General features: G+C 42.3%; 1 protein-coding gene across 4 annotated transcripts in view; it reads right to left on the bottom strand.

Annotated features, from left to right (window-relative positions):
* The window catches only part of dpy19l3 (dpy-19 like C-mannosyltransferase 3), an 85,723-nt gene that overhangs the window by 14,873 nt on the left and 44,367 nt on the right, over positions 1–26,483 (bottom strand). For all 4 annotated transcript variants that reach the window (XM_087841762.1, XM_006779691.3, XM_035906364.2 and 1 more), the window contains 6 exons: positions 25,521–25,679; positions 21,895–22,026; positions 17,541–17,652; positions 15,005–15,061; positions 14,591–14,673; positions 234–366 (listed from right to left, as the gene is read on the bottom strand). In XM_087841762.1, the coding sequence (XP_087697888.1) occupies positions 234–366; positions 14,591–14,673; positions 15,005–15,061; positions 17,541–17,652; positions 21,895–22,026; positions 25,521–25,679 (676 nt within the window). The remainder of the gene's footprint in view (positions 1–233; positions 367–14,590; positions 14,674–15,004; positions 15,062–17,540; positions 17,653–21,894; positions 22,027–25,520; positions 25,680–26,483) is intronic.

Raw genomic sequence — 26,483 nt, 5'->3', positions numbered from 1 at the left:
AGCCTGTGCAGAGGTAAAGCTCAGATCTCACACCTCTTTCAAAACACAAATATTACAGCTATGATTATTCTTAAAGCGAATCCAAGCAGCTAATTGGCATTCAAATCCACCTGACTCAGTGTTATGAAGCTGACACTGTAATTACCATCAATTTACTTCAGATTTTCCATTTATTGTGTTTGTGTTATCTTGCAGCCCCTCTGGCAGTTTCGTTTTATTGCAGCCTACAGTACCTGTCTGGTCCGCTCCCGCAGGTCTTTATCTTCATAATGGGGGTGGTTGGTGAGAACTCTGCCTGTGCACAGCTTGATACCCGCCAGGAGCTGCATGCTTCCAGCAAACACTGCCTGTTTGGGTGTCTTTGTGCTGTGGACAAACACAGAGAAACGAGACCGACAAATCAGTCACCTTTCTAAACATTTTCATAGTATATTGCATGACTAGGTTGATATAATACAGTATATGTTTAGAACTTAAAGCAACAGAGATGTGGAAAAAGTTTTTAGGCTATCCACATAAACATCAAGTCATCAGAAAAGTTTGATTAAATTTTACTTTATTTTATTGTCTGCTGTTATTCACTGCACATGTTTTTGCCTTTTGAGCTGCTGCAATAATTGGAACATGCTACTGATGGCATTTAAAAGTTTCTTTCAGAGACGGATGAATTAACTTATAAAAGGATGTGCAGTTACAGTGCTACAGAAAACTACATCGCCAAGGACGAGCTTTGCAAAGCTGTGGTGTGTTAACGTGTTAATACAACTTAGTTTGTTGTGTGCGTGCATGAAAATGTGTGTGTATTCAAATCTTTTGCTGTGCCCCTGCAAACTGTGGTCAGGTACATCCTGGTTGCATTAATAATTCTCCAGATAAACATCAAATTGACTGCAGTGCTATTGTGGCAGACAGATCAACACCCCTGTGCCTGTATCACTCAGAAAGGCATTTAAACGAACGGGAACGACACCCACTGCAGTGGAACTTCACCAATTAGGCTTTTATGGTAAACTAGGCAGACGGCAGCCATAAGAAGTAAGACAAACCTCTTATTATCTGTGGTAAGTGGTTAGCACTGTCACCTCACAGCAAGAAAGTCCTAAATATGAGCTCGAGATGTTCCAAGAGACAAATTTACTGCTCGTTTACATAAGGAAAAGTAGCCGAATTAAATAGTGTAAAAAGTATGAAGCTCCCAAATTGAACAGATAATTATTATCTGTATTATCTGTTCAAATTTCATGTGTGCATTTCAAAGCTGAAAATCATATTCTTTGACAAATCTCACCGAAATATGTGGCCGTTTGAGCCATTTATGAACACAAACACAGTAGCTGTGTCCCAAAACGTCGGCTGCATCCTCCGGAGGCCGCATTTGAAGGCCGATTACGTCACAGCCAGGCGACGAAGGCTGTCCCAATTCGTCGACTCCTTCAAATGCGGCCGACAGATGCGTCCTTCATTTCCCCGAATTTGAAGGATGGGTCAGGTGTGTCCTTCGTGGCCCACCATATCCCAGAATTCATAGCGCGTCCCAGCCAAATTTCAGCTGCCAACAATGGCGGCCGCTACTAAGTTTTAAAATTAGTCTTATTAATCTTTCTGGGCCACAAAATAAACTTTTAACATATTTTAAGGCGAGAAAGTAGCTGTGTAAATTACAAATATCTGCTTGGTTTATCAAGATATCGCATATTTGCAAAAGTGTGCCGACGTTTTCGGAGACGTCTGTTACCCACCAGCTCGATAGCAAGCCGCGGGGTTCAATGGTCACTCCAGCCGGCGAGAGCAGCGGACTCCCGGCTTCATCGTTTTCAGACCCCCGCTCTTTCGCTACTCAGGTTAAACATGATATAAGTCACTCAGATAACATAAAAATGTAATTGTTTGCCTTTTTTGGGCGTTTTATTTGTTCTGGAGTAAATCGGTTTGGCTGAGATCAAAGTTATTAGATTATTAGATTAAATAAAACTTTATTAATCCATCCAATGGGTTTCTCCGGGATTTTCACACAGCTGAATAAATGTTAAACAGAAAACTGATTAAACAGAAGTGTGAGACGGTCGAGAATTTACGCCAGTCTCCTGTTATATTTTAGATAGCAAGGAGCAGAGTTTATTAAACTCCACCGAGACAGCGGTGACGCTAATCTGAAGGCTAGACCGTCCCATTTCACAGCCTCGCACTTCCGGCCTTCTCGGTCTTTGAAGGACCCCCCCCCATGTGGACCGCGAAGGCCGGGTCCTCCGAAGGATGCAGCCGACGTTTTGGGACACAGCTAATGTCAGTTGTGGCTAAAGTTAGCAGTGCTAGCAGTGCCTCATTTCCTGCAGGTTAAAGCCTGCACACCTGGGCAGCCTGTGGTTGCTCACTGCTGTGGTCGAGTGGTTATGTGCGACCCAACAGTTAACAGCATTCGCGCATTAGTTGAGTCCCAAGTTCCAACTTTTTAATAGTCTAGTTTACTAGTTGTGCAAATCCTTAAACCCAAAAGCACTTTTCTTTGAGCAGCTGCTTGTGAAGGTTTTTTTCTTGAACTGAATCTAATAAAATTTAATGAATGGTGGCATCAGAGCTGAAATAAGAATGAAAACGGTCCTTGAAGAAAATCTGAAGAGGCCTGCAGACCTGAAGCTTCAATGGAAAAGAAGCATCTAAAAAGTCTGGAGTTACCTTTGGAGATCAGAGATGTCAGTTTCTGACTTAACCAATCAGCAGAAAACACGTCATTAATGTTTAGTAAGTGCAGATTGAAGGTTACTTTTTTTGTTCTTTCAATTAAATGTCCAAGACTAAAGAACATCAACATTTGTGACTTTAACTTTTCCTGAAATGAATTCACCAAAGAAAACTGAAGAATGCTGTGCGCACTGCAAGCTCTCTGTACAGTATATACTGTATGCATGTAGCACTATGATGACCGGCTGGCTGTTTCTCATGTGGATGTGCACATATGCATGAGTCTCGTAGGAGGAGCGGAGCGGAGGGTATTCAAACATGTTCCAAGGTGGATGCGTGGGTTGATGCTTTGACCTCCTGACCTTCAGCAGGAACGCGTCGTTGTCCTTTCTGTCCATTTTGCTTCTTTGCTGCCTTTAAGCCAACATTTTCCTTTCCTTCCATGCTGATTACATTTAATTTGATGTTTAGATTCTTTTATGTAAATGGAAGAAAGGAACAGCCAGGAACCCTTTGACATTATAAAAATGAAATAATGATGTTCTTGGCTGAAAGAGACTCTCTACTGTGGCCAAGCACAGATCCTGCCTTGCTGTGTATGGGTCGTGAGCTTAAATGTGTATTTGAGCGTATTGAGCTACTTTTCTACAGTTTTACATTTACCAGTTGTTAAAAGTAGTTCTTTCCGAAATTCGTATAGTGATGGAGCTAAAGACCACGAAAATAAAAAGGTCTGAGTAAGGAATGGGCAGGCGCATCTCAGGAGAGCAGTTCTATTAATGTTATTAATCATATCTGTGGTTTTGCTGCTGTCATGAAAAAGGAGAGGAGAAAAAAAAACTACAATAATACACCAAGAAAAGTCTCGACCTTGTCTGGAAAAACATATCTGAACCAATTCACCTGCTCATGCTTTTATGACTTTGGTATAAAGATTTGTGAGAACTGTCAAAGGCTCTTTAAGAGTCATGCCAGCATTTGCCTTCAGAACAGATTAACTTATCACCCGCAGTCACAAAGGAGTGAAAGCACTCTTTGACCTCTTTGCGAACAATTCAACTTCAACATAAAGCTCAGCCACACAGCCGCAACCCACTTTTGTCTGACCGGATCAGCTTTTTGTTACGCCGAGTGTTCGTTCTTTTTACAGTTTTCCAGAAGAGGAGAGAAAATGTAAAGACATAAACCTGAACAATAATTTTTAAACATCCCTAAATTACAAACGTCTGATGACATGATTTTGATCAGACTCCAGATTTTTAAAGACCGTAGGCTCAAACATCAACACTGCATGAAGATTTTAGGAGGTGATGACGGCCTGTTTTACGACACCGACTGTGTATTAGGGCTGCCACGATTAGTCGACTAGTCACGATTACGTCGACTATCAAAATCGTCACGAGTGATTTAATAGTCGACGCGTCGTTTGAAGCTTTGTAAGATCACAAAAGACGCAGGAATAAGTAGTAGGATTTAAGAGTGTAATAACGGACTGAAACAGAAGATGGCAGCACTGCATGTACAAGGATGCCAGCTGCCGTTAAACCCCGAAGAAGAAGTAGCGCGGCCCAGCTCAGTTTCCAACAATGGCGGCAGCTAGTTAGTTTTAATATTACTCTTATGATTCTTTCTGGGTCACAAAATAAACGTTTAACATATTTTCAAGCGAGAATGTAGCTGTGTAAACCTCAAATATCTGCTCAGTTTATCAAGACACCACATATTTTCAAAAGCGCTCCAACGTTTTCGGAGACGTCTGTTACCCACTAGCTCGATAGCTAGCCGGGGGCTAGGCTCACTAGAGCCGTGAGAACACCGGACTCCCGGCAGATCGTTTTCAAACCCACCATCGTCTTTCGCTACTCAGGTTAAGCATATATAAGTCACTTAGATAACTTAAAAATGTTATTGTTTGGCTTTTTTTTAGTATTTTATTTGTTCCTGAGTAAATCGGTTTGGCTGAGATTGAAGTTATAGTTTTTACACAGCTGAATAAACGTCAAGCAGACAGCTGATCATCAGAAGTGTGAGATGCTCGAGAATTTACTCCGGTGTCCTGTTATATTTTAGATAGCAAGGAGCTTATTAAACTTCACCAAAACAATCTGCAAATATCATTAAAATTTAATAAACTATCATCTTGTCTTTATTTTTAGTTAGCACATACCTTAAACACTTAAAGCTGTAAGCTAATGATAGTTATATAAGAGCAGATGCTGCTGGTGCAATAAGCTGTACTTTTACGTCCAATGGATGATGATCTGATTAGTCGACTAATCTCAAAAATAATCGGTGACTAGTCGACTATCAAAATAATCGTTTGTGGCAGCCCGACTGTGCATCACTGCACTATTGGTGGAAATTCATGGCGTTTGGTAACTTCGCACTTTTTTCCAGCACAGCTTTGAACCTCAGCAGTGGTCTCAGCATTGAGCATAACTGAAAGCGCCTCTGTGGGCATGCAGGGTCTGAGCAGCTGCTTTTCTGATGATTACTTTGCTAACTTCCAAAACACCCCTAAATTTTTTCTTGCCTTTCATATAAATCTTATGTTCCACCTGCAGAGAGTGCAGCTAACACTCCGCCTGCACACAAAGGGTTACTGAGTGGAAGTGATGATGATGATGGCTGATAGTGAGACGGAGGACGTGACTCGAAGTGTTTTTATATAAATGCCAGGATGGCCATGGATTTTCTGCTGGTCTCACTTCTGATTGAGAAGTGTTCAATCAGGGATGTCGCTCCGACTCTGTCTCTAAACTGCCTCTGGATTAGTTAGAAAGCAGAGGAAGACACGCACACATACACAAGCACAGATCACAGACACCACTTTCCCCATTTAAGGATGAAGCCAAATGCTTCTAATTTAGACAATTTAAAGCACGACAAGGAGGAGGATGACAGGAAGACAATTAAGGGAGCAAGAGCGGGAATGAGAGTAAGAGGAAGCAGAGTATTTAAAGAATAGTGAAGATACAGTCGCACCGACAGCAGAAACACACATTGTTGCTGAAAGACTGATATACAAATGAGTAGTGGCACATATTTCTTAAGCATGGATCAAGCAATTTGTTTTAATTAGACAAACACAATGACACAGATCCACAAAACAAGGAGAGAATCCCACGAGGACTGGACAAGAATTATCTGGGGAACGTCAGAGTTAGGAGCTTCGCTTTTGTCTGGACAGGATGAACAATTGCAACTCTTCTTCTTCTTCTTCTTCAGATGACCCCTGTAAGGGTTGCCACAGCAGATCCCCCAATCTCCCAGCATCCTCCTCTGTCACATCAACCTCCTGCATGTCCACCTTCACCACATCCATGAACCTTCCCCTTTTCCTTCATCCTGGCAGCTCCATCTTCGACATGCTTCGTTCATAAGTGAGACTTTACAGGTTTTAACTAAATGCTGAAGATAAAAATGACTGACATTGGATTATTGCAATAATCCTCATCTCTATGAAAACAAATTAGCCAGTCTACATTCAGACTGCAGCTCTTAGTGAGGGTAAAAGGAGGAAATTCTGTAGCTCAAACTCCACATTATTATTCCTCTCGTGTGTATTCTCCACCACTTGTAGAAAGAGATGTCAAAGCTGAATTGTCTGAAGTGTTTTCTTAAGACTGGAATTTATTCTGTGGTGCTCACATTCACCTCATTTGTGTTAAACGGGGCAAAAATCTCAGGGACAAATATCTCGAGACCTTGAAAGATGGATACATGCCACCAGAGTTTAAGTGAGATGATAGCAACATTAAAACTACTTCAATGAATAACATCTTGTTGCGGTGCATCTATGTATCCATTTTCTTAACCGTAGGAGAGACAAAAACTTTCACACTCAGATTTACACCTGCAGTCAATTTAACATCGCATCACTGTCTTTGTACTATGTAAGGAAGCTGTAGTGCCCAGGGATAATCAATGCAGACACAGGGATAACCAGCAAAACCCTCCCAGAACCAGTGATCCCAGTGTGACCAAGCTCGATCCAAAGACATGTACGCTGATCAAACCCAGCATTATGCCCACTTGATTAATATTGTATTCTTCCCCTTTTGCCCATCCCATCGAGACTCGGACTGCACTAGACTAGACTTGTTTGTTCAGCACGTTCCACAGATTATTATTGGATCGATATCTGAGGAATATGGAGACCATGTCAACACCTCAAACTCGTTGTTGTGCTCTTCAAACCATTCCTGAACCACTTCTGCTTTGTGGCAGGATGCTTTAACCTGCTGAAAGAGGCCACAGCCATCGGGGAATACCGAATCATGAAAGGGTGTACGTGGTTTGCAACAGTGCTTAGGTAGGTGTAGGGATGGGTATCAAAAACCGGTTCTTGTTGAGAACCGGTTCCCACTGTTTCAATTCCTTGGAATCGTTTGCCATTTTTGCAAACGATTCCCTTATCGAATCCAGTTTCCCCGAATGACGTCACCACGTTGCGGAGCGTCATTTACCTGGCAGGAAACATGGCGGCTCAAACGCTCAAAAGTTTGGTTATACTTTTCGAGAACGGATGACAACAGGACAACTTGCAATACTTGCAAAGTAGATATTTCATTTAAGGGAGGAAACACTACAACTATGCAAAAGCATTTGCTCACAAAACACACGATGACCTTAAATGAATGTCGTGTTTTTAATTCCGCTCCGGACTCGTGAATCTCAACCCAGCAGCAGCGGTAACGTTTGCACGTCCTCTCCCGTTAATGCGGCAGGTAAATAATCAACTAACAGTGCATATTATGTTAGCGCGATCTGCCTTATTACAAAACCTGCCATTACTGTGCATTTAGGTGACCATGATGAGAGAGACAGACAGAGTCTGGCTCAGATGCTGGCAGTTCTCGCTGCAGTCTACCGTAGCGTCTCCCTTCAGGCCAGGATAGACGAATGTCACCGAGCAGTGACTCAGTTTGTGGTCAAAGGCTTGAACCCATTTGCCACAGCAGATGATTTTCGGTAAGTGAATGTGTTTAATTGTAGGCAGGGACATTACTGGATATTCTTGTGTAATTGCTACAGAATAATTTATGTTATATTTTGTTATTGCTACAGAAGAATATTTATTTTATTATTTTACATTTACATTTTTTTTCCTGGGGACCCTGTGACGCCCCATTGAAGAGCCGCAGGCTGTGGATCTCTTAAGATCTCACTGTTGGGTTTGTAAGGCCATGTTACTCCTAAATTTCTATCTTGCTCAAAGAGAAGATATAAAACAAAGTTCTAAGCTAATCGACCTTAGTGTTCTCCTTTTTTTAAAAAAAAGAATCGATAAAGGATCGAATCGTTAAACAGAATCGAAAATGGAATCGGAATCGTGAAAATCTTATCAATACCCATCCCTAGGTATGTGTCAAAGTAACATTTCGGCAGCAGACGAGGGTCAGCATGGGCACCTTGATTGGTCCTTATTAGCTCGTGTGGTGGATCGGACCTCACGAGCCACTTTTCGCGCCACCCAGGACTCTGTCGCTGCTTCACCACTGTTCCCTCGTTGGACAACCTTTGATTGATCCTGACCAGTGCAGACTGGGAACGCCCCACAAGAGCTGAAGATGTGGACATGTTCTGATGCATTCATCAGGCAAAATGTTCACCCACCCACTAACAGGTGCCATGATGAGGAGATAATCAGCGTTATTCACCACCTGTCAGTGATTCTATGACTGATCAGTGCATGTATGTGTGTATATGCATTTCTGTTTGACTTTAATATTTTGTAATATAGTCACTTTGTTTTTGTTTTGTTGTGTCAGTTTTATTGGCAGAGCTAGTTAACCGACGCGTCAGTGTGAATCAGCGCTCCGCTGCATCAGTTGTATTGAGTAGGCAGAAATTCCCGACGTGCAGTATGTTTGGTTCTCACTGAAGAATGCTTCTCTCTCTGCTCAGACATGTAAGTTGATTAGGATTAAAACGTCTTGATGCATTCTCAATCATCCAGGAAAATAAATCTCCAAAAGTTGATTCTGTTCATCTGGACGTAGCGTTTTCTGGGAGAAACGTTTCGTCACTCATCCAAGTGAGACTGAAGAAATCACTTGGATGAGTGACGAAACGTTTCTCCCAGAAAACGCTACGTCCAGATGAACAGAATCAACTTTTGGAGAGTAAGTTGATTAGATTTTAAAAAAAAAAAAAAATTGGAGGAATTCTGAGGCAGAGAAATTCACTTTTCAGAATAAATGGTGGTAAAGTGAAAGAAAAATATTTTCTTTTGCAACCATTTACAGATTTGGGATCAAATGTATGCCTGTTCACACTCGGTCATGAAAAAAAATAACGTAGTGATGTATGCTTTAATATTTTTTGACTTGTCTGAAACAATTGTTGGGAGTTACCAACCTCATTCTCACAGAGAGCTCAGACCAGAACAAGCTGGAGAAATGGTCACTAAAAACACTGGACGACATCATTTCATGGGTTTTGAAACATTTTAATGAATATATGTTGGGTGTTTAAGATTTTAAATGGTCTGGCAGCTCCTCCACTGCCGCTTCATTTTTATAAGCTTTTGCCCATGAGAACCTTTACAATCTACGAGCATATCATCAACTAAAGACCGTACTGTAGCGTTTTGTCATTCTGCTTTTGGGCGATCAGCACTCTCTGCGAAAGCTTTAACTCAATGGAAGTTGAAGTCCTGCCTGATACCATTAGGTACTGCAGCTTTTTCACCAGCTTTATTAAAATATTTGCTGAAAGACTCAAACTTGTAATCTTTCTTTTTTTATGGATGTGTGAATCTTTTATGTGACATTTTTGTGATCTCCTGCATGCAACCTGCTGAGGGACTGTAGATGTAAATTAGCTTTAAGCTAACTCTGCACAGTGCGTCAAATGGCAAACACTGATGCTAATATTGCACATGTACAAATATGAATAAATAAAATCAAATAAAAATGTGCTTACTGGTTACTTTGGGAATGGTTGTAATGGTCTTTAAGAAGAAACTGAGACACCATGTGTTTTCCTGTTTAAGCGTGTGGACTTGCTGTATAAACACATCAGGGTTTCACTCAAATATGCTGACTTTTCCAGTGGAGTCGTTCACTGAATGGGTCTCCATGCTGAGTAGCTAGATGAGCCTCCTGAATTTGCAGCAAAACTGCTGTCAAAGCTCTCATTAATAATTTCCACTGCAGCCTTCATAATTCTCGAAAACAGCCTGTATATCTTACACCCGAAGGGTGGGGGTGAGCTGGAGGGGGATGGGGGAAAAGCAAGGTATCTTTCAAAATAAAAGCATATTAAATGGTAAATGGTTTGAATTAAAGCTCGTGAGATTTGTGCCAGGAGCGAGAAGGATGGACAGGAATAGGAGAGAGTATATCAGAGGGACAGCTCAGAGACCAGGCGAGAGAGGCCAGATTGAATTGGTTTATGTGAAAGAGCAGTGAGCTCCTCCTGTGGCCTGTGAGCAGGATAATGACGACGGAGCTGCCAGGAAAAGAGAAAGGCCGAGGAGGAAATTTCTGGATGTACTGAGAGCGGACATTCAGGAAGTAAAATATGGAAATCAATGATTTGCTGTGTGATCGGAAGAATAGTTAAAATGCAATTTGTCTGCACTTTTAACCTTAGCTGTTCTACACAGCTCTTTAAAATGCATTTCTTATTCAGTCATTCACACACACAGAGCTGCAATGCAAAGCTGCTACTGGTGCAACTTCAGCGTTTGGCCTTCATGTTTTCAGCATGCAGAGCAGCTGGGGATCAAAGCACCAATCCACCACAATCCAGAAGCTGATTCACAGGAGACCGGCATTATCACTCGGCCTCTCTATGCGGTGGAATATGCACGGTGAGCGGTGTGTGTCAGGAGAAAAATAAGACGGGGGAAATTGTATGACGCAAAAATATAGAAATCACTAAATCAAAGTCGTGACACTGACATCAAAATCCAAGTCCAACAAATAACCTCATTCAAAATGTAATAGATCCCACTTGTGACTCATCTGTGCTGTGAAATGCGAGGTGAACTTTGTTCCCTGTTGGAGCGACGGTGCAGTGACAGCAGTGAGAATGAACTGAGGGGTCTAGAATCAGCTGTATTAAACATGTCTGGCTTTCCGCTGCTCCTCTCTCTGCTGCACGTTAACATTTGCACTGCCTTGAATACTTCGTGCAGAGCAGCAAAACTACCTCGAATTTTCCCTTCATTTTTTTCAGTAACTTCCTTTGACTGACACTGTACTGCTTTTGCACAAACCAGCGTGGAAACACGAGTCTGAGAAAAGAAAAGTTGCACCAGATTCAGGAGGAAGCGGAGAGAGAGCACGCCGGCTAGATGGAGGCGATGTTTGTGACTTTAAAAACTGCTCACTCTCAACTATAACTCAAAGTTGGAGCCAGTTGAACATCCAGGCACTGCTATTGATTTATCGACTGCCCATTTAGAACACAGTATCAGCCTACAGCGGAGCTGTGGAGCCAACTCTGTTATCAAGTACAGGCTTGTGAATTATGGCTGCGCCTTAGTTCTTCAAACTCATAAAGTCACGGGTCACGAAAGAGAGTCTTGGGAATTATGATAATCTCCTCATCAGCCTGTCTTAACTCACACACTTCTATACTAATGAGGGCCTCAAGCATGCGTCATTAGCTCCGACGAGGGCCCTCTTATCTCTGATCTAATAATCCTAATCTCATCTCTGAATCCATCGTTATCAAACAAACATCCTTATCCTTTCCCTAATCTAATCTTATTCTGGCTCGAGAGATTGTAAAGATAAAGACTTTCTCAGACCTTGTATCCTTTGACAAACTCTTCATTTTAGACCAACCAAAGTCAAACAAATGCAGCTACAATCATCACAACAAATCTGCGACAGCTTACATACGCACGCGAGCTGTTCACGAACTATACTTTCCTCCATACGCTGCACAAACGCTCGTCCTACCCTTTACTGTGCCGCAGTCTGAATATCTGCTTCTTGCATATAAAACGAAATAGCCTCGGCCTCAGTCACCTAGAGAATACAGCGTAACATGAACCTCCTTCCCCATCTTAACACTTTCATCTGGAATGTAATTAGCGCAGCAAGAAGCTTAGCACTCCGCCCTGCTCTCAGCCCCAACCAAGGTAACTCTAGGCAGCCCCTAATCCTCACCGCCTAATGGGATTAGCTCCGGAGGGAAGGGAACCCATGTCACACACACAAATACATTCAAAATCCAAACCTCTCCTCTGCTGTCTCACTATCCATATCTCTCTCGTTCTCCCTGTGCCATTCCACTAAGTGTTTAATAGGATTATACCAAAATTGTCCATTTCTTAGAAATCACATCTGGTCCACTCGGTGTCAGCGCGCTGATGATGATAGGATGGAAATAAGAAGCCTTAAATTATCATTCACAGAGTCTATAAGTGAACTACAGGGAAAACCTATGTTAAGTCATTCTAAACTGGTTTTAATGTGTTGAGGAAAGGCTGGCGGGTTTGGATGGCAACGGGATTATCTGAGTGGACAAAAACTATCATTTTTCCTCACAGAGCTTGTAAACAAGATTTTGCAGCATCCAAGTTTTGTGTGAGGGGGTCTGAGACTGTTCCCCTGTGAAAAACAAAACAGAAGCAGATTTATCGTGTGCATTTCCACGTTGAAGTCAAAAGAAAAACAGTTTGGGTTTAAATTTTCAGTAGTAGCCCAAGCAGGACAATAAAATGTGCACTATTGGTCTTGTGTGAAACTATTTAATTATCTCCATCCATGTTTTGTTACTCTCACTGAGTGGCAGAAGCCCAAGCAGAGATTTCCAGACTTCCAGGCCTCTAGCTCTTCTATGAGGCATTCCCTAAGCAGCTGAAGTGTCTGTAGTGTGTCATGGAGCTGCCTTGGGGTTTCCTTCCAGTTAGAAGAGCTGAAACACCTCAGCGAGGAGTCTTGTGTTTCGATATGGAGGAGCAGGGCTACTATCAGCGTGACCCAAAAACTCTTTGGAGGCTAGTTTGTAGCCACTGGTGACAGTAGGCATGTAAAAACACAAAAAGTGTCAAGTTCCCCTTCTCCCTGCCAAAAGAGATCACAATCGTGCAGACAACGTGCCAATGTGTCCTGTAACTTGCCTTTTCCCTCCACAAACTCGTATTCTCAGCAAATCAAATCGACTAGCTAACAACAAATCAGCTATAGCTAACCAAGAGCTGGTTAATCCTAAATTAACGACCTTTAAAGAAGCTGTTAACTTAAACGGAGGAACACAGTCTGCAAATCGTGCAAACTCAACTGTGAATCCATACAAGACTACCAATATACCTGCACATAACATAAAAGAATACGGAGCCCCGCAGGGGACATGTGAGAAAAAAAATTAACACGGACTTTTGCGAGATCTCGCAAAACAAACTCGGGATCTCGCAAACGTTTTAGCCGCATTCTTCGGACGCTGGCTCGAAGCCGACCGGGAGGTCGAGGCACGATGTGCCGGGAAAGCGGTGTTCCTCCCGGCTGTAGTGGGTCTCGACCTCCCGTTAGCTCTCCTCCCGTTAGCTTCGAGCTAACGGGAAGAATGCGGCTAAAACTTTTGCGAGATCTCGCAAAAGTTTTGCGAGATCCCGAGTTTGTTTTGCGAGATCTCGCAAACGTTTTGCGAGATCCCGAGTTTGTTTTGCGAGATCTCGCAAAAGTCCGTCTTAATTTTTTTTTCTCCCATGTCCCCTGCGGGGCTCCGTAAAAGAATGAACAGAATTCAAAGACATTAACACTTTTAATTGGACTGCTTAGAGCAGCAGATGTTTGGAAGTGTTGTAAAAAAATGTAAAATGCAAAAATGTAAAGTGGGAACACTGACTAAGCCCTGCGCTCTCTCACAATGGCCGACAGGAAGGCAAAATTACAGAAAACCAAAGGCTTAAAAACAGCTGTAAATGTGGTTCTTGCAGTTTTCTTTCAGCATGCCTACAAACACACCCACAGCCCTGATGTGAGCAACAAAAAAAACCACTCAAGTTTTAGGAAAAAGGTGCTTTGGTGTCATAATATTTCTATTAGCAGCCCCTCTGGAAAAACCACAAGTCACTTTTTCTAATTTATTCTAGAACGGAGATTCAAAATACACAAGTTAGCATATCCTTCTTGTTATGTTACAATATCAGCGATAAGGATGAAAATCTTAATGACGAAGCACATGATCAGCTTCAGTTTGCACCGCTACTGCATCCCACTTCATTCCTGACACTCAGCCGTAATGTTTCATTATCTCTCGCTTCTTAATTTGAACGCCTAACGAGTCCAGCAGCACTGCGCAATGTCTGACCAGCATTCAGCCTCAGGTCAGCGAGAGAGCTGCAAACCCAGCTGATAACTACTGACCTTGCCAACAATCCCAGTTAAACCAACTTGTCTGTGCTGGTGCAAGTGGAACATAAATGGGAAATTTAACAGGCACTAAGCAGAGAGGTGGCCAGATGTTATAGTTGCACAGATGTAGGACATGCACTACGGGCGGCCAATCCAGCGCTGTACATCCAACCTGACGACCAGAAAATGACAGGCGCGCACAGATGTGCAAACACACAGCAGCATCAGCGACAGTTCGGAGCATTTCCAAATCACAGCTCCATCTCTGATCCCATCAGGGTGATGCTCTTGATCGGAAGCCCAGCAACAGAGACCCTGAGGTGGGTTAGAGCTCTGCCAACAGCTGGGTCCTTTCCAGCACTCCCATGTCTTATTCATGGATATCCATCAGCTCTCATCACTCATCAGACAGACTCTCCGACAAACAAGCGCCAAGACGCATGCATGCATGCACGCACACGGACACACTCACACGCGGACTAATCAAGGACACGAGGCACAGCGAAACCCGATCTGCAGGAACAAGCGAATCAAATTTGCTTCAATATGATGTGTGCTCTGGATTTGTGAGCGCGGGTGTATGCGCCTACCTAATCCAGGTCATGAGCTCCACAGTGTCTGGATCATAAAACTCCCTCAGTTCTGATAACTCCTCCATCAGCTTAGGCCAGAACTAAAGGGAAAAAAGACAAAGACAAGTGATGGAAAATTCGGTTTATGAAGCCCATAAGCAGAGTATCAAACCCACTGATATATCTTTGATAACATCTTATTGCTTCACTGAACATAACAGGGAATACGACAGCTATTTAGATTCCTCCAACAGTAAAATAAATAAAGGGGAAGCAATCGTTTTAGTATCCTGTTAGGCTCCAATTGCTTTTCATCATTTTCTTCCGTAACTTCCATTTAGCCCATTTTCTTTCCCTCATATCGTTCCATGTGGTTCCAGAAGTAAAACTCCAATAAAGGTATGAGCACAAACCACCAAGAAAATGGCCTACCTTGTAATACAGGAAACCGATCATCACAACAGGAGCGACATATCTGACAAGCCTCAACTGCAAATTGACAGAAAGAAAACAACGTGAATGAAATGAAGGAAAATAATTGTATCAGAGGCAGAGGAAAGTAAAGAGTCACACAGAGATATACCAAAAATGAGCACGGAGTGAGATAACAGACAGATAGAGCAGCTTTGTTCCCGACCATCGTTTATCTGATTCCTGCTGCCGTCGTGTTGTGACCACACTGACACCTAGTGGCCTCACTGGCAATGCCGTCACCCGCTCAGAGTGCAGGCTGTGGATCCAGCAGCATAATGGTTCACCGTCACATCAATACAGGAAATCATAAAAGATAGAAAAATCTTTCAAGAGCGCCTCGCAGTGAGCTTTAAACGAGATCAATGTCACTCACACTGGAGGGTGGTGACAGGCATAATGTGCAGTGTTACTAGAACTGGGAATCAAACCTCAGTACGTTCAGAGACACGTTTAAGAACAAAGTACACACTTCAAATTTCTCTTAAACGACGGTTAGAAGTCGCTCGGTCCAATCGCCCGGCCAGAAACGATCTAGTCCGTCGTCTTTTTTTCTCTGCTTGCTCGAAACTACTCTGATGAAGAGAATCTGTGCTGTAGTGTGCTTATCCAGTGGCCAGCAGCACAGCACTGTGGTTACAGACGACCTTTGGCACTGGGTAATAGCTAAAACAGCTCTTTACTCATCTGTGGAAGCGCGATATAACGTAGCGCTCCGAGCATGTGCACTTTCATCTATCAGGTCAAGAACATGTCGTCAGACACGCAGTGTTTATGTAAAGTTACTACATCAAACAGGTTAGCAACCAGTTAACCCTTTAAGACCTACCATAGAACCAAGTCCGCCAGAGCTTATATTATATTTTTACATGCTGTGGAGCCATTTTTGGGAGCATTTCAAGTTGCTATACATCAATACAACAATTACAGCCTGAATTTTAATAATATGTCTGCATTAAGTGCATAGTAATTACATAAATTGCAAAAAAGTGCAATAAACTACAAAAAAATTGAAAATCTTTTTTTTTTTAACATATATTTCTAGTTAGAGAAATTTAAGAGGCTTATCCCTCAAAACTGTAAATACAAAAAAGTTGCACAAAATAGTTTCCCACCACAGGAAATTTCATAGTTTTATTTTTGAAATACACCAATTTCTATACACTGCAGGAAAAACGAGAATACATATTATAATGCAAATTTGCAAAAAAGCAGCATATGCATCAAAATAAACTATTTCCAGCAGTGCAATATGAGTCCTAAGCATCCCAGAAACCACACAGAAAGTCATAAAGTCAAACATAACTTTTAAAAACACCAGTATAGGCTCATGAGGCCCTGATGGTAAAAAACTACATTTCCGCAAAAATGACGTCACTTCCGGTTTCGGGCAGGTCATGGAGGACATGCGATAGTTCGTGCTGATGGACGTAGGAAGTGTTATGAACAGCTGATCGGATCGGCAAAGCGTGTTTCTGGAATATTATGTTTTTGTTGCTGCAAGTGCTTTTTATGCAGTTTTTGCAAAGCTATATGTGGAAGGAAACTGTGACCGAGGACAAGCTGATGGCATAAGATGTAAGTACAACTCCTCCGGTTTCATATGCAAAAAAAATTATTGCGCTAGCTTACGTGGTTGCAGAGCTACCGGGATTTAAAAATAGTTACGCAAAACGGAGCGTGCTGCTCTGACCGGTTTTAAAGGGTTAAACACATCTAACAGACTCTGAGCCACATCAGCAACCATTGGAAGTCACATTTACAGGTAACGACACCTAAACGGCACCGTGGGCTCAACGTGGGACTGCAATCACTCTTAGTGTGACACAGACGAGAGAAAAGCTACTGATCAGTGCAGTAAATGCAGTGAATGTGTTCGATTTGGGAAGAACGAGCTGGTCAGATCCTGGATGTTTGGCAGCCGCTCACAAGACGAGCCTGAAGAGCCCGTTAGCAACTGTATGCACACACAATATCTCCTCATGCACAAGCAAATACCTCGCTCCCATGAGATATTTGCATAATGTGTTTTAATTGGTCAGTGGCAACAGTGGAGCATTTGAATAAACACGATCTGATTGGTAGAAATTCACCTCTTCCTCAACTCAGCGCAAGCAAAACCGGGCCATTTAATTGCAAAGTGCATTTACAGTTTTAGTCACTGTAACGCTAGAATTTCCCAACATTTGGGATAAATATAGTTATCCTTTTTATATTTCATGTTGTCTTTAGTTCACAAATGAATAATTTCTCCCATCTAAATGGAACAAGATCTGAGATTACTCAACCCCGACTAGCCTGGATGGTGAAGCACATTTTGTTCTGCAATTGCAGATTAGGTTTTTTAATATTTGAATTCCAGCTTTGATGACTGTATTTATGCTTCAGAGGACATAAAGTAGCGTAATTTTTGGAGATTATCGTAAACAAAGATCCTAGCACCCATCCTCCCTGCAGCACTCTATTTGGAGCCAGAAGTGAAAACGTGAGCTCGTACCAGAAGTTTCGTGTTGCATCGGAGAGCGCTGAGAAGCACGGTCCACAGCTCGGTCCCACAGACACCGTAGGCTGCGACCGCACACATGTGGCCAGTCCATATATACTTCATTCTGGGCAGAAAGAGAGAAGGAGAAGCCATATCAAGCAGCGCTCGTGTCTCAACAGTCTTCCTCTTAGGAGAAAAAAGAAAACAGATCCCAGCCTCCATGACACAGACAAATTACACAGCTTGGACTGGAGGACGTTCCCTCAGCACACACACAGAATTCAAACAAGACGACCGACTCGTCTGCAGTTTAGCGCAGGAGTTAGTGAAACGGTTTCGCTGTGGTTGAGTTTGATTTGGTGCCAAAAACACTGCATTATTTTTAAGTTCTGATCCAAAGCACGTGAAGTCTAAAGCAAAGAGTTCTAAACAAATGAGAAAAAGATTAAACAGAGAGCGGCGAGCTGAAGACGGAAGACGGGGAGAATGAAATGAGCTGAAAAATTGTTGACAGGTGCGGAGATGGAGCCGTGCGAGGGGGGAGGGAAGGGGGGGAGGCATAAAGAAGTGCAGCCTCACTGAAATAAATCTCAATACTTTTTTAATGCAAAGGAGCCGTCTGACAGAAACAAATGGCTTTCTGCACTTTTGGCTTTTCTCTCTTAATCAGCATTTTAGAGAAAGTGCTGAAATCAAACGTGTCACTTCCTGCCCTACCTGACTCTGTGCTAAAAGCTTTCAGGACTTTTTTTCTTTTGCTCCTTTTGTGGGAATTTAATCAGTACTTTAAATTACCAACTGTGACAGCAAAGCACTGTGTGAACTATAAGTGTTAAAAGTACTGCATAGACCTGCGTTTCTGAATCCTGCTAACCACATAAATTCAATTATCAACATTTCCCTACACAGAGAATAACCCAGCTACTGACAGACTCTTATTTAAATGAAGCTACTAATGTGAACCTACGAAACCCTCATAGCCACGTTGCTATAAACAACACACCAGAAAACTCCAGTTTATTTTTTAACAGAGTAATTGCAGGTTTCTTTTACCACAGGGACAGGAAGTAGTAATTCCACTGGTGATCTCGATGGTTTTCCTGACACTCCTCACAAAGAGCCTAAAGTTAAAACACAATTATACTTTCCTAGTGATAAATTGTACGTGTCAGCGTGTGTTTGCAGCCTGAAACGCGTTCAGGCCGGAAAATTTACTAATGATGGTGGCGATGAAAACCACTTGACAATTACAAATAGACGACCAGAGTCAGGTCTGGGAGGCTTGTTGTGCTCGAGGTTATAGATGCGAAATGGGGAGAGAGAAAAATTCAAGCCACAGGGTGTATTAGTCACACTGTGTGACGCTGCGGAGCTACTGATACGGCAAAAAGCGTTGTTGTTTTTTATAGAACCAAAACTTTAAAGCAAGGAGATAAAAATAGGTGACAAAAGGAATTTTCCATGCATGTGAAATTAACCACGAATGAGTGGACAGAACTATCCAAACATGTTTGCTAACAGGACAGAAACAGCTGTGCAGAGACTGCTGACGATCAGGTGTTTTACCCTCCTACAGAAGATATTAATGAGTAAATAAATGGTCATGATAAACCCCACACGGGGCCTTTAGGAGCACCATATGCACACGTTATAGATGCTATAAGTAAAAGCTAAAGCGAGTCATATCATGTTTGATCTCAACTTCAAATGAAAACGTAGCAAAAACCATCTGTTTGACTTCATCATTAACCTACATTTGCATTTTATATATGATTAAAAGTCAGGCAAAGTAAACTCAAGGCAAATGTCTTTACTGAGAATAAAACTTGTTGCAGGTACAAGAAGCATTCTGCTGGGAAATGAACTTTTGTGCTAGCACACTATATCCATCTTTTAGAAATCGATTGAAACCGACTGAACAACATCATCGTGAATCACTAATGACATACCCACTGTAGCTCCTGACATTAATAATTTCACCTGATTAAACACACACAGACACAAACCGATAAAAGAAAAACTGAGTAAAAATGTTTGTTCATCCAAAAAACGACTTAAATAAGAACAAACTGTAAATGCCAACGAGAGCCGACATCAAACTGAAAACTGCAGTAGTCGGTGTAGAGGCCGACGCCGGTCAAACCAATGATATCTGATGGTCACAGTTATTATAAGAGCAAATATCTCTAAGGCCAGCATGTCACAGCAGCCAGCCAGGCAAGCCAAAAGATTCAGGAAATTAAGAAGAAGAGGCTGAATATGAAAGCCGACCACAAGAAAGACGATGCCATTCGGCGGTAAAGCGAGGTGCCAGCACTGGTGTCGGGCCTCTGAGTCTGGCACCTACAAGCCGAGACACCCTCAGAGGTGTTGCTGCTCCACGGTGGGAACCTGCCAGTGGATTGTGCCATAATATTAACCGGAGAAACAGACCACTGCACGTCTGTGTGCCACCAGAAAACAGGAGAGGAAGAAGCAGCAAAGAAGGCTCTTAGTATCCGACTCTGAACATATGTACGGGCAGCATTTGTACAAATATCGCACAATAAATACAGTAAACAAATGTATCTCAAAGAAGAAGGTTTTTAAAGCCAGCGCACATGTAAACTGTATGCCTCGTATATCTTATCTTATTTCTGGAACCATCTCTCTCCGTCTTTCCAGAGAAAGGTTGCAACACGGTTGCCTGAGACACACACCGACTGCAAAAACAAACCGAACGAGCCTTCTTACTCTCACCGGCACATAAATAAATGTATACTTGAGCCACAGTGGAAAACTAAAAACTACAAGAAGGAGTTGAAAGCCAGTGAAAAATCCTTTTTGAAAAAAAAAAGACTGCTTGCTGAAATAGTATTGTGTACTTACAAGGCGAAATGAAATAAAAAGTTCTAAGTTATAACCTTTCTGAGCCACACAGCCGTGAGACAATTCTCTTCCCAACAGTGGCCTGCTCTGGACGTCTTTAATTCAATTCAATTCAATTCAAAAATGGACTGTAAACATATTGAGAAAGATGTTTACAGATGTGGATATAATGGGTAATGACTTGCCTTTAGAGCCAATCTCAAGTGGCCTTTTGGCACTTCTCTACTGGCTCTTGGAGCTTACCACCTGACTGGATTGGGCTGCTGCAGTAATGACTTACTGGTTTGTTATACTGGGATTCCACTGTACCAGATCAAACAGACTGCAAGAGAGACTGCAAGCCTAAATAAATGAGTAAAAACAAGTTTTTGATGTCAAGTATCTGGTAATTGTTTAGTTGGCTGTGGTTATAACCCTGACAACTCTAGCCCAAGCTACTGCCACATATATAACATTCAATTCAATTCAATTCAATTTTATTTATATAGCGCCAAATCACAACAAAAGTCGCCTCAAGGCGCTTCATAGATACAGAGAAAAACCCAACAATCATATGACCCCCTATGAGCAGCACTTTGGCGACAGTGGGAAGGAAAAACTCCCTTTTAACAGGAAGAAACCTCCGGCAGAACCAGGCTCAGGGAGGGGCGGGGCCATCTGCTGTGATTGGTTGGGGTGAGAGAAGGAAGACAAGATAAAGACATGCTGTGGAAGAGAGACAGAGATTAATAACAGATATGATTCAACACAGAGAGGTCTGTTAATACATAGTGAGCGAGAAAGGTGACTGGAAAGGAAAAACTCAATGCATCATGGGAATCCCCCGGCAGCCTACATCTATTGCAGCATAACTAAGGGAGGATTCAGGGTCACCTGGTCCAGCCCTAACTATATGCTTTAGCAAAAAGGAAAGTTTTAAGCCTAATCTTAAAAGTAGAGATAGTGTCTGTCTCCCGAATCCAAACTGGAAGCTGGTTCCACAGAAGAGGGGCCTGAAAACTGAAGGCTCTCCCTCCCATTCTACTTTTAAATACTCTAGGAACAACAAGTAGGCATAAACACAAGCTACAACAGCAGTAAAGTAACTTAAAATGAGCAACTTAACTGAAACTATTTACCTTATAAGTAAGAAACTTTAATGATTCTTTTTAAAAAACATAATTTATGGTAAGTGTAACGATGGCAGATGGAGCTTCGTTAAAATTCTGAAGGGGGGGTCAGAGTATTAATTATCGATTGTTCAGCTGTATCGACTCTTTTTGCGTCTGCTGCGAGTGGCGCTGGATGGTGCTTGGCGCTGAGGGCTGATCAAGGCTAAAGCGGACCATTCAGACACTTTGCGAGAGGCGTTTAAGAGGCACTTGGATTTTAGCATCTGCTCGCGACTTTGCATAATCAACTCATCAAGAGCAAAAGTACATTTGGAGAGTCCCCGTCTCAGAAGGCGACTACTTGGGGACATCTGCATGTAGATGATGCTAGAATTACGAGGTCTCACCTCATTGTGCTGAAAGCCAGGAGGCCGTAGAACAGCGTGTGCAGCACATTGTAGGCCACGTCTGGACGAAATGCCGCCACTTGCCCCTCTCTGGCTCCTTTCTTTTCCTCGGTGGAACCTCTGTTAGGCCTGCTGAGAAACCGAAAAAACACAGCGGCACAAAAGACAACAGTGATACATAAAACATTACATCCAGACGCTCGAGACGAGAGGCAGAAGGGGAGGTGGGTGGAATTAATATTATTCAGATTTCAGTAGCTGTTATTCAGATTTCATTAGTAGTTTGAACACAAGTGGACACGCAACGATACACACACCCACGACCGTTTCTGTCTGCGGGAGTCGGCACGCGGACAAACAGACGAAGGCTCGAGGGCATGATGTCACTCCCCCGAATTGGCCTCCTGCACCGAATCAGACGGACACTGGCTGCCATTTGAATACAAATCCAATCTGGCTCTTCCTTCTACGTGAGCTGGGCTAAACTGGATTAAATTAATTCCCGAATTGGCAAATAGCCCTTTGTTCTATGAGGTTAGTATTCCAAGCCTCCAACGGCAGAGTGCGAGTTGATATGCTAATGTGATTAGTTCGATATGGCCCCTCACCTTGCACCACAGGCGCATGAGGCTTCAAGAGGCAGAGCGGCTTTGCAGAGCGTGAAGAAACAATGTGGAGCAGACTGTGACTACTACTACGACTGGGCTTCTGCCTCCTAATAAACATCTTGTCTCTTCTATTTTCTGAAGGAGCTGAAACCTTCGATTCATTTATACCTCACTAATTTTTCTCCAAAGATATCTGCATATGAAAAAAGAATCTGTGGGCAAGAGAAAGAGTTTCAGTACTGGAAGCCTTCTGGTTTCCTTTGTAGTTTAATTTTAATGCATGAATGTATGACAAGCAAAAGAGAAACAGAGCTGATGAAATGAAACTCCAAAGCAATCGGCTCTGGTTTATTTTTGCCTGATTTATCACTAGTTGCTGGAAAGAAATACTCATCAAGTCTTTTCCCAGAAAACAGTTACCTGTCATCAGGGTACCTGCTCACTGCACCTTCTTCAAACTTTCCTTTTTGATAAAGTTTATAATTTAGTTAGAGCTGGATCAGCTGACCCCAAGCCATCCATTACTCAAAGCTCAGGCTGCTGGAGCAACCTCCAATAAAGCCGAGTACTTTGGAAAATATGCAAGAAAACTGTTCCTGCTGAAGGTGAAAACAACAAACGTGTTTCACTGCACGAGGCAAAAATACACCGTCAAGTACAGCTGCTAAGAAGGAGATGCTAGCAGCTGGTGACGTGCGACCCAAACGTAAACAAATGAGCGAGGATCGCTGGAGCCCTCGCTAGCTGCAGACGGGAAGAACAAATGGATGGAAACTACTCCTGTACAGTGTTTTAAGCAGCTGGCCAAGATACAATAACCAGATTTATTATGTGAAAATATTGTCCGTGAAGGTTCTCAGTCATCCAGGTCATCGTAGTCAAAGGAGCTTGCAAAGAAAAGTGTCTGGACTTCTTTAAGTTACTTGAAGACGTTTCACCTCTCATCCGAGAAGCTTCTTCAGAGCCAAGGTGTGAAACTGGCTGGCTCAGGCGATTAGAGGATCATCAGGGGGTCCTTTTGTCCCTCTGAGGGGGGAAACTCCCACTAGGTTTATATCTGGGACTCTCCACCATTTGACCTTAGAACTGAAGAAGCTTCTCGGATGAGAGGTGAAACGTCTTCAAGTAACTTAAAGAAGTCCAGACGCTTTTCTTTGCGAGCTCCTTTGACTTGTGAAAATATTGTTTAACTTAAGCTAGTTTAGTTCTTTTTTTGTCCTGTCTGCTTCCCCAACCAGCCATGACAGACGTCTGCCCCTCCCTGAGCCTGTCAGAGGTTTCTTCCTATTAAAAGGGAGTTTTTCTTTCCCACTGTCACCAAGTGTTTGTCATCTGATTGTTGTTTTTTTCCTGTTATTGTAGAGTCTTTACCTTCAATATAACGTGACTTAAGGTGACTGCTGTTGTCTGACGTTATAACTAAAACTGAACTGAATTTGTTATCATTAAACTAAAGTGTTAAGCAGTAACTTTATACTTTTACATTAAATTTCCAGTGAGGCTCTTCTACGACTCTCCTAATGTGTCTCCTGTGCGAACGCCCTTGTAATCATTATCCTAATGATTCCTCTGGAGCTGAAGAGTGCTTTCAAACTCAGATATCTTACCCGTCTTTGTCAAGCTGGTCTGACAGAGACGGCCTCTCTGCTCGTTACTTTGCCGCTCACCCATACTGTGGACTGGATTTAAACCCCATCTCTTTTCTCTCAGGGTTGCTGTTCCGAGTTGCCAGAGATTCATTCCAGTGTTCATCCTGTTTTAACATTCCCTTTGAGAAACTTCCCTTTGTGACACTAAAACCTGTGAACTTTAAGCTGTTGTCTCTCAGGTCCTGCTTAAGAGTCCGTTTCATAGTTACACCTTTCATGGTCGTGGCACTGGGCTACATTGTGCATACATTTGTGCTGCGTCACTACTATTGCACCACAATGCTGCTGCTGGTATCTTGGTATAATTAGTTCACACTTTGAATTAGCTAACGTTTCATCAACGACAGAAGCTGACTGGAAAAGACAGAAAATGGCCTTCATTTACTGGCTTCATTTACTTCTAAATGTTGCTGCCTGCAAAGGTCAATAAAACTGTTCAGTATGTTTTTTCTTTTATCGTCAGAAATGCTGTTAGCACAAATTTGAATTATCATGATATAATTTGAAGCTATATCACTTTCCTCTACTTTAAATGTGTCGTCTCTCCTCTGTCTACTCTCCTTGTTCTTTGTAGTTTCTCTCTTCTCTTTCCCCTCAACCCCAACCAGACAGCGCGAGGCTCTGCTGGATATGTTTCTGTTAAAACAGAGTTCTCTCACCCCTTCTCTCACCCCAACCGGTCGCAGCAGATGGCCCCGCCCCTCCCTGAGCCTGGTTCTGCCGGAGGTTTCTTCCTGTTAAAAGGGAGTTTTTCCTTCCCACTGTCGCCAAAGTGCTTGCTCATAGGGGGTCATATGATTGTTGAGTTTTTCTCTGTATCTATGAAGCGCCTTGAGGCGACTTTTGTTGTGATTTGGCGCTATATAAATAAAATTGAAATTTCTTCCCTCTATCGCCAAGTGCTGTGGGGGGAACATGTCTTCGGTGTTCTCTCTCTTATACTGTAGGGTCTTATATAAAGCACCTCGAGACGACAGCTGTTGTGAGCTGGTGCTATGTATATTTAAATAAAGTGAACCGACACAAAGTTTATAATTGATTGTTTCCAATGCAGAGAAACTTTAGCAATCATCTGGAGTTTACTTTAACACAAACCACCCACCTAAACATTGCTGCAGACCAGGCATGACTTTCTTGGTAACTGAACTTTCTGGCAGAGTGACTGAACTTTCCTCAGCTCCACATGCCCCGCCCACAACAAAAACTGCCCATGAATGGGTCAAAAAATATGGAGTAGAGTAACAAAATATTAATTTAATGTTGTTTTGCTTTGTGGGGTTTTTTAATTTTATTTTGTGACTGATCAGAGTAATCTGGAGCTACTTCGTCTTATATAACCCTCTCCACTTCCTGTTGAGTCATCACCTACCTCAGGTTCTGCAGTGCTGCCGCCACCAACATGCCACAGAGCAGAAGCAGCGTGAGGACGTAGGGGTACAGCAGCAGGGTGCCGGCCAGGCGCTCAAGCGTGTCCAGGGGAAGCAAGCCAAAGGCCTCCTCACACAGATACAGACTGGCATCAAAATCCCTGCAGGGGAGGCGAGAGGCGGTCATCTGTTTGTTTTTCACTGAGAATAAATAAACACTGCAATGTCGAAACCCGGTGAGCAGGAAGCTATAAAAGTTTGGCGCAGATCCAAATTACACTCTTTAAAATTATGAAATAGGGCCATAAATTGGCCTTGACAGAGACTGCACTTTGTGAGGGCCCTTCAGTTACTGATGCAAGCAGCATTTTACTGCTGCAGCTGGTCCAAGTGGAGCCTGTCATACGATAAGTCTGAGTGACTGTGAGACGACTGGATGGAGCAGAAATATTAGTGGCAGAGTGACTTAACACAAAATTGTGTATTTTAATGTAAATAAAACAACTTTAATGCATGTGAATAAACATATTTGCCTCTGAAATGCAGTAAAACAGAAGCAACAAATAATAATAATAATAAAAATATATTAAACTTATGTGTGACTACCTGATCAACACTACAAACTCGATTTTTTTTCTACACGTGTGCAAAAATGTGCATACTTCCCATTTTTATTTTATTTTTTTTTTAAATCGCGTTTAACTGAAATTATTGTTACCTGGCAACTGTAAGTTATTTTCACATCAATATCAATGATATCAAATGTAACACTTTATATTTTTGCTGGTTTTTAAAAAGAGATCTTTTACTCATTAAAGTTGATTTCTACTCTTCTCTATACACAGTGTATACGTCCAGGACTTTTATTGTGAAAGGAACAGGAACTTATCCTTTAAATCGAGTTTCTGGAGCTTAAAAATGAAGCCGATGTGTAATTTAGTAAAAACTGCAGTTATTGAAATTGC

This window comes from Neolamprologus brichardi, chromosome 1 (assembly GCF_056152115.1).
Source record: "Neolamprologus brichardi isolate AB-2024 chromosome 1, ASM5615211v1, whole genome shotgun sequence".
NCBI lineage: Eukaryota > Metazoa > Chordata > Actinopteri > Cichliformes > Cichlidae > Neolamprologus > Neolamprologus brichardi.
This window is presented reverse-complemented; position numbering and strand designations above follow the sequence as displayed.